At 49.1% G+C, this 8970-nt stretch overlaps 1 protein-coding gene across 6 annotated transcripts in view; it reads left to right on the plus strand.

Annotated features, from left to right (window-relative positions):
* The window catches only part of RBFOX2 (RNA binding fox-1 homolog 2), an 88345-nt gene extending 83785 nt beyond the window's left edge, over positions 1 to 4560 (plus strand). For all 6 annotated transcript variants that reach the window (XM_084278089.1, XM_084278085.1, XM_084278084.1 and 3 more), the window contains 3 exons: positions 110 to 198; positions 1134 to 1206; positions 2355 to 4560. In XM_084278089.1, the coding sequence (XP_084134215.1) occupies positions 110 to 198; positions 1134 to 1206; positions 2355 to 2409 (217 nt within the window). In that variant the 3' untranslated portion in view covers positions 2410 to 4560. The remainder of the gene's footprint in view (positions 1 to 109; positions 199 to 1133; positions 1207 to 2354) is intronic.
* The last annotated feature ends 4410 nt before the right edge of the window (positions 4561 to 8970 follow it).

Raw genomic sequence — 8970 nt, forward strand, 5'->3', positions numbered from 1 at the left:
TCCTCTCCTTGTGATGTGTGTGATTTTTATTTCTTTATTTCTTTATTGGTTTTTACGCTCTGCGTGGGTGGACAGGTATCTGTAAAGTCAGTTCTCTTCTCTCCTGCAGGGTGGATACGCAGCCTACAGATATGCACAGCCTGCTACTGCAACAGCAGCCACAGCCGCTGCAGCCGCTGCAGCAGCTTACAGCGATGGGTATGTAAGGGGGAGGAGTCCGTGGGGGCTAGCTTGCTGTGCTCATGGATTCAGGGAGCATTGGCCCATCACAGGACTACTTCTTTCCCCGTTTCTTTGTCTTACTTGCACTCGCACGCGCGCACATGCATGCACAACTCAACGGGAAAGGCTCCAGTGCACGGTTTGTGGCTCTGCTCCCGGGCAGCGTTGCCCTCCGATGTGTGTGAGCTGGCACAAATCCTGGCCTCTTTCCTTTCCTTGTGATTCTCTGCACAAAGGAGGCAGTGTGGGTATAGCCTCAGAGTCAAAAAACTTGGCTTGCCTTGCCAGCTCCTTGCTCTGTGACACTGGGCAGGTTGTTTAATCACTGGATGCATTTCTCTCCTGTCCGTAAAAGTAAAACTCACTCAGCTCCTACTGCTCCACATAGATAGAAGGGATTATCATCATCAGAGTGCTCGCCTTAAGATTCTTCATCTTTTGTGCAGTGAGGCTGTATTCCAATCCTAGCACATGTGAGACCATTAAGGTTTATACTCCATACTCATTCTGGGGAGCCCCTTGCAGCTTTCCCTTTAGCAGCTGGTACCATGCCAATAGCACTAGCAGTCACACTCCTCCCCAGATTGCATCATGTGAGGTAAGGGATGCACTAGCTATCATGTCAAAGGTGCCTGACCTCTTTCCTACAGGTTGAGCTCACAGCTTCTGTCCCATTCCTCCTTGCAGGCCATTCTCTCACCCATCTCATACGGTGCATGGCAGCATGCCTGTAGGATCTCGCCGAAGAGGGGCTGCCTGCGTGCATGTGTGTGCATGTATGCATACATGTGTATAGAAGGGCATGCTGCTGCTTCCATTGCCTGTGGGCAGACACCTGTTTCTCTGTCCCCCTGAAGTGACTCTCTTTTTTCTCTTTCTTTTTTTTTTATATCTTTTCTTCCTCTCTTCAGTTATGGCAGGGTGTACACAGCAGATCCTTACCATGCCCTTGCCCCTGCCGCTAGCTACGGAGTTGGCGCTGTGGTAAGTGGGATTTTCTTTCTTGTGCTGTTTCTCGTTCCAGCATGGGGAGCAGCTCTGGTCAGTGGGTATCAGGTTATGGAACCACCTGGAAAAGGTTTTTTTGTAGAGTGAGGAGGTCCTTAGCTACAGCATCGAGTTCCCATTTGTTCTGCATTCGTATGTTTGTGTGTGCACACTAGGAAAGGAGCCAGGTTGTAGGAGACTAGTTATCACCTGGTCTTGCACATCATCTAGTTCAAAGGAGGTGGTAGAAGACTGATTAGAAATGTCAGGACCCAGAATGTTGCTGATGAATCAGTAGAAGTGTATCAAGGTGATGTGTACAGCGAAAATCAGCCGTAGTTACAGATGCAAGACACCCTTTCTTGCCATTTTCATTAAAGACTTGTGTTGCACATTGAGAAATCAGTTTTAAGAAGCAAGGGAATAAGTTGTTCTCGTGACATCTTGCAGCAAAGCTGCTCCACTTGGTTCCCTCTTCCACTAATGGAAGGATGTCACTACTGCCAGCAGTAGTTATGCAAGGACAGGAATGAGGTATGCTGGCATCGGAAGGGAGTGGAGCAGCTTGCTGGAAACACATGCTTGCCCATCTGCTTCTAGCCAGCACAGTATCTGTGTTGTTGCAAAGGCTGGAATACAAATGTGTTCAGAGAAAAAGACACCTAAATATAGATATCTGCAGTGTAGCACCTCCGTTTGAGCCTCAGCTCATCATGTGGGTTCTCTTCAGGGTCCATGAAGGAAGAGCAGGTACTTCTAGGATACCAGGTCACTGTGTCTATTTTAGACCTCTACCTTTAGGTGAGGTGAAGAGTGTCCTAGAAGTCCTGTTTTTTGTTATCTCTAAAGACAGCCTAGACAGCTGTCTCGGAGATAAGGATTTGTGAGTCCCATCTCTGGTACTGAACTCCCTTTGAACGAGACTTGCCAAACTTCACCTCTGGCTGGCTGTGAGCATGTCCTCCTGAGCCATGTCTTTTTTTGCAGGCAAGGTGCTCTCCTCTCTTGCTGCTTAGAGGTGCTGATGGTGGTGGGCCAGTGCCAGGACATGTCCATTAGTCCTTCTGAGAGCAATCTGATGTTGTCCTGAGTGTTTCTTTGCAGTTCACCTCCTAACAACCTCTTCTCTCATTTAATTTCTGCAGGCGAGTTTATACCGAGGTGGCTACAGCCGATTTGCCCCCTACTGAAGTGACGTGAGCCCCCTGCAAGTGGGACAGCCCCCCCAGTTCATGAGGCCTGGCTATTGCAATATTTACTAGTAGAGGAACTCTATAGCAAGACGAGGAGGAAAAACAAAAAAAAAACAAAAAAAAAAAAAGAGAAAATACTTTTTTATACCTCACTATGTTCTTTGAATATGTATTTTTTTTTCCTTTAAATTTCTGCCTTTAATTCTTTTGTTCCAAAGATTGTGCATTTTTTTGGGTTTTGTTTTTGGTTTTTTGGGGTTTTTTTAACTGTGGTAAAACTGATGCATTTCCGTGTCTGTATGTTGGTGCATAGCTTGTCCTGCCCATCACGGAAAAGGCGATTAGCAGTGAGGAAAGCCGTTAGCAACCGTTATCATGCAATTAATCAGGAACACGCAGACAGAGTTATTTCCCTGGGTCTGGTGCTTGGTGCCTGTGAGACAGGAGGATGTGAGGGAGAATCTCCACCTGCTGTGTTTCTGGTCTGCAGAAGGAAGCACGCTGTGGCTCGGACTGCTGGTGGGAAATAGTCACATTTGAAAATGGGGGAAATGCAAAGACTTTCCTTGTTTTTCATCGCCACCTGACGCTCACAGGTTTGGGACAGTTTCAGCAGTGTCAGGATTTTAGATTTGGCAAGAGAAGATTTCGTCAACCTGCCCATAGGCTGGCTGTTGCCTGCTGGATAGGGGACAACACTTTGAAAGGAGCTGTTGATGAGTATGATCTTTACTCACCCCGCACAACTTACTCTAGCTGATTGTTGTCTGTTGCTGGTGGCTGTAATGAACTTAGTTTTCCTTCCTCCTTTTCAAGATCTTTCTCCCTTGCTGTCCGTTTCTTCCCCTTCTTTCCTTGAGGAGTGGCAGGTGCAATGCCCTGTCACACAGAGCACCTCTGCTGCGGACAGCACACGGTTAAACTTGTGGAGGTGAAGCACCTGCAGCCTTGCAGAAGAAAGCTAGCAGAAGAGCCGTGCATCAGTGCCCTGCTTGGGCACTCTGAGGGTTCTCCTCCTGTTCATCCTGAGCTGCTTAAGTACTTCTGCGAGTAATCTGTTTCAAATAACATGAGTGAGGAAAAACAAGTTGTCTGTAAGCTGCTCGAGGCAAGGGGCAAGCGTGTGGGTTTGTGTGGGGCAAGAGGGTCCTCGATCTCTAAACATGATCCTGAAGCAGTTTTGTTTGTCAGGAGTTTAAGGGCAGGCAGAAGCGGTTTGTGCAAACTCTGAATTCATAGAATTTCCCACCATCAGCTATTTCAGGCCCTTACATAGCTGCGTTGGAGCCCCTGGGTCTGTTTTGCCCAGCCTCTCGTAGAAAGTTGTGCACTTGGTCTGCTGAGTCCATATAGACAAGACACTACACATTAGGAGATTTGGAAGCAGAGAGACTATTTAGGGGACAGCTCCACGACTCCCAAGACCATCTCCCTTCTGCTCTCACATATAGTCATTTTGCTGTGTTTAAGAGCCTGCGTTTTTAGATGACTCTGAGCTGTGCTGTGCTGGGGACTTGCTGCTTTCCAGACCTCCCCGCTCAGCTGCTGGCTGGAGCACTCCCAGTGCTCAGAGGCAGGGTCTCCAACTGTGTGTGAGAGAAACACAGAAGTGCAGTTTTACTAGGCTGACTCACCTTCCTTGATTTGGTACTGGGGGGAGCTCACCGCCCCCAGAAGGGACGTGGGTTTGTTGGTGGAGCCTCCCTAGCTCCTGGTATACACCTGCTTCTTCATCCACCACTGATACTAGAATAGGAAACCTCCTGCCTTTGTAACACTAAGCAGTGTCAGCAAGCAGAGCTCCTGGGGAGGTGTCCTGACCCAGCCACACACAGCCACACATCTTTTGCCTCTTCCCCAGTGACACACGGAGCCTCTCTTGAGTGTAGCAGAGAAGAGGCACCTCAGCTGAGAAGGATGGGGAAGCCCTTATTTAAGCTAGAGACCCTGAAGCTATTGATCCTCTGGAGGAATAGCTAGATAAAGGGGACACCAAACTGCCAGCCTGTTGGCCACCTTTTATTGTTTGGGATTTTTTTCTGGTTTTATTGTTGGTTTTTAAGTTGTTTTGGGGTTTTTTTCCAAGCCAAAGTTTGGTTTGTTGTTGTTATGACAATTTTTTTGTTGGTTGTATATAAATATTTTTAGTTAGCTTGAAATTGGGGAGGGTGGGGGGGAAAAAGGGTGTTGGGGCTTTCACAAAATCTAGGAAATGAGGGGGGCTCGGGGCTTCTACTGTCAGAGTTGGGGTAGGGGTGGGAGGACTTGTGGTAGATATAGTCATGTTCAAGGGGAGCCATTTACACTGCAGGGCAGCCAGGGGACTTCTGGAGCTGAGATGCAGCAAAAGCCTCTACTGGACTTGTTCTACCCGCTTATGGGGCAGAGGGGCTGAGCCAGGCCAGTCCGTTCCCTTGCCCACAGGCAGTTCCTCATGCAGCGGGTCTGCAGGCTGCGCGCGAGAGGAGCGCAGCTTGCAGAGCCTGGCCGGGGCAGCCGCTCGCCCCTCTGCCCCTTTTCCTACCTTTCAGTTCAGCTGGTTCTGACTGCAGCTCCCCAAAAGCTGGGCTCTTCCTCCCTGAGTGCCCTCCCCTGCCCTGGCAGTGCCACCTGCAATCCCCCCCCTGCCCCTCAGCCTCTCCAGGAGTAGGGAGGACAGCCCCGTTTCTGCCTCGAGCAGAGTCTATGCATGGCAGCTTCAGCCCGCCTGAGGATATTAGGAGTGTGAGGAGTTCAGTGCAGAAGCGCCCAACCTTTGCGGGGCCGTGGTCCCCTGGTTTATGATCTCTGAGTAATACCTGCTCTAGACCATCCAGCCTGATTCCTCCTGTATTCGAGCCCAGCCTGCTCTGGTTGCTCCCTGTCAGGCTCCTCCAGTGCATTAACCAGCCGGTGTCTCCTCTGCTCTGTAGTTAAGGCTGCAGGATCCTCATCTCACTGATAGCCCAGCTTCCTGCTCTCGGCAGGGAGCTCTGCAGAGGGGATACTGAGACCCTTGCATGGCTGGGGGCTGGAGGTAACTCGCTGGTTCCGGGTCTCTGGAGCACAAGACCTCCCAAAAAGCCAGCTGGAATTTTGCAGTGAGGTTTCTCGAGTGTTGTGCCGTGACAGGACAGCTATTCAGCCTTCCTTCTCCCTTGGCAAACAACAACTCTGGTTTCACTCAGATGTTTTATGAACTGGCTTGAGATGCATTCAGAGTAGCCAAGCTGTGGCTATATCCATCTTCTGAAGAAGTTGAGGACAAAGCCTATATCTCCCTATGCAAAATGAATTACACTTAATGAGTTAAACTGGGCCCTGGCTTATTTTACCAATGGCAGCTAGTGCTTGTCCCTGAGGTGGGTCTGCAGTCATGGGTCCCTTGCAAAGCAGGGCTTGACTTCCCGAGGGAAACCACACAGGCAGCCTGGCAAATCGTTTGATGTTAGTCACCTTTCAGTTTGGTGGCATCTGGGATTCCTCTTGATGTAGAGGAGATGTTTCTTTAAGTGTTGCTGTTTGTACTGTCTTGCAGTAGGTCTGGCCAGCACATGATGATACGCTGATAAAATTTTGGATTGAAGATTCATTTACTGTGCAGGTCTGTCTGTCCTCGTGGGTACAGTTGTACTGGTACAAAGATGACTTCTACCAGTATAGCATATTCTCAACTGGGAATAAGTTACATAATACCCAGCATGTTAACAAACTGCTGTCACTGTCCCTGTGCTGGGGAGGCTGCACTGTTGGCGGTGGGTTAGCTTTTCTAAGAAAAGCTGGGATGAGACCTGGAGACAACAGGGAGGTCAGTATGAGCCTGCTATAGCCAGCTACTCCCAGGTTAAGCAGTATGTGGATCCTGCATCATGAGTTCAGATAGACAAAGCCATATTTTGAAATAGCTGTGGCTTGGCTGTTCCGGTGCCCGAGGGAGAGCAGACTTGCCCAGCCAGAAAGAGCTCAGGAGTCCAAGACCTGTATTTTGGGCAGGGCTCTGTCAGTGATCCTCAAGGGTCATCATGGAGCAGTTGTGTTGCTACTCCAGACTTTGCTTCCCCGTCCCTAAAGTGAAGTTGATAGTTTATTCCCTGTTCTTTCCCGTTTTGAGATCTGTGGATGTGAAGCACGCAGCAAGAGCTGAGGAGGATGGATAGCTGGCTGGAGTGCTGCTTGTGGAATGGTTGATGGAACCATTTCCTTGCCCGAAAAAGAGGTGCTGGTTGCTGGGGTTTCGGTTCCAGCACCCAGAGCTTCAGCAGTGAGGAACATAAAGCAGAGCCTCCCAGTTCCTTCTCTTGTTTTTCCCCAACCCATCCCTAGCTGTATCTTCCCATCCTGTCCCCGAAGAGGAGGCAAGTGGAGAACAGGTTTGGGGAGCACTTAGGAATTCAATAAAGGGAAAACCAAATGACAGCTCTGGGGAGCACTTTTGCTGAGTCTAGCTCCAAAGGGAAAGCACGTGGGCAGCGTGGCAGGCAGTCCACCGCCTGCGGCCCTCCAGCCCGGCAGGGTCAGGGGAATGCTGTCCTCGGTGCAGAGGGGTGATTTTAAAAGTGTGTTACCTGTTTGCACTGTTTTAAAATAGGAAGGGGGGGGGGAACCAAACCACCCAACCTAGTGAACAAGATGAACATCCAATGTAAACTTCTTTGTGTTTTTATTTTGTCATGCTCTTGGAAAATGTCAAACATTTTGTAGTATACACCAGTGAGACTTGATTCTTTGTTGCATAAAACACTATTTTTGGTGATGTTAATGTCTGAAGAGCCCCTTCCCTCCGCCCTCACCTTACTGATTGCCCTCTCTGCCCTCCAACCCCAGTAAACTTCTCTTCTATGATGAAAACTCCAGTCAACAAGGCAAGCAGGAGTCTGATAGCCAGAGCGTGAAATGGGGCCCTTTTCAAGTAGGCTCTGGGGCTTCTCCCCGGTACGCTTTCCTCTAGCCGGGAGTTAGCAGGATACCCACCGTCCCTCTGCAGTGCACGGCAGTGGCAGCCTCGGTGGGACTTGGGCTGGCCAAGCCGCATCTCCGTTGCCACTGCTGACCCTGGGAGACAGCTTCTTGCTGGTGATCCAAAGCACTGCCAACAGTTGTCCTCTGGGTAGTGGGCTGCAGCTGGTCCAGGCTTGTGCAGGAGACAAGCATTCCACGCTGCCTCTTGACTTGCGGTAGAGCAAGAACACGTCAGCCAAAACCCTTGCCTGATTTTGCCAGGAGATTGCTGGTGTCCGAAGCCGTCCACCTGAACAGTCGTTTGGCTGCCAGGCAGCAAAATGCCTGTTAATCTTAGGAACAGTTTTTCTTTTTTTCCTTTTTATCCTGAAGTGGGTCAATAAATCTCTTGCCAGATTCCCAGTTCTCTGCTGCTGGGAGGGGCTTGTTGCTTCCCCGAGGAGTGAATTCCTTACAGAGATCAGGCCTCCCACAGAATAGTCTCAGTTTTGATCATGTTTTTCTATTATTATTTTTTTTTCTGTTCACAGTATTTTGTGTGTGCGTGTGTGTTGTAGTTTGGCAGCTTGATTTGGCTGCGTTACCAAGTGACGAAATAATCCTCTTTTACCCCAGGGGATGTGATTTGGTTTTAGGAATTTTTTTTCTTTTTTTTTTTTTTCTTTTTTAAAAAAAATTATGATAAATCCTGCTTGTAAATAGCTGGAGCTAAAACCTGGGGCTGAGAGCAAATGCGAACCAGGGTTGTAGAGCGATACGGAGCTGGTGGAGTATTTTACTGACCTCACAGGCTGATCTACTTGAGACTTGGAGATTTTTCAGTGCGAGGCTGACGTGCCGCAGCACCTCCAATGGCAGCGACGGACTTGCCCCTTCACGCCGTCTCCCCAGCACCTCCCATTGCCAGGTACCGCTGGGGAACGGGACGTATCCCGAGTGGGATGCGTTCCCTTCCCCTGGATCATTTCCTAGGACGCCCGAGCCGCTTGCCCAGGGTCCCATTTCCCTGCTGACTCTGGAGAAGCAGTATCTGCATCCCAGGGCTTTGTGACAGCCTCTAACTTCCCGCCCTCCCTCGTTAAGTATCATATTGTATAGTAGCTTTCAGACCATACAGTATTCATTGGGTTATTCCTATTATTATCAAGTAGCTGGAATTGTGAAGGTCGGAGTAGTTAGATCTTTAGCTTTTATTCCTTTTTTTTTTTTTTGTATTACTATCCATGTGTATAAATTATTGATCATGTTGCTGGCTTTTATAAACTCTAAGCAAGGGGGGAAACCCTTCCTAACCCTTTGCAAATGGTAATGAAGCACTGTTTTTAAATAAAAGAGAGAAACACCAGTCTGCTGGCTCCCCGTGTTGTCTTTTGCAGTGCCTCTGGATGAATTTTGCTGGTGCATCTCCCTGGCAGGTGCAGCGCAGAGAAGGGAAGCTGGTTTGAAGGATGAGGTGGGAGATGGCATCTTCTCAGCCATCATGAAGGGCAAAACCTTGGCACGTCGCGCTGGCAAAATCCCAGCCCTCTGTTCATATGTGGAGCTCTCTGTAACCCCACACCTCTTCCTGCCATCCTTTCCCTTTGCTGCTTATTAGCAGAAGAGACATATTTGTTTGGTATTTGATAAG

Source organism: Gallinula chloropus, assembly GCF_964237585.1.
Source record: "Gallinula chloropus genome assembly, chromosome: 1".
Lineage (NCBI taxonomy): Eukaryota > Metazoa > Chordata > Aves > Gruiformes > Rallidae > Gallinula > Gallinula chloropus.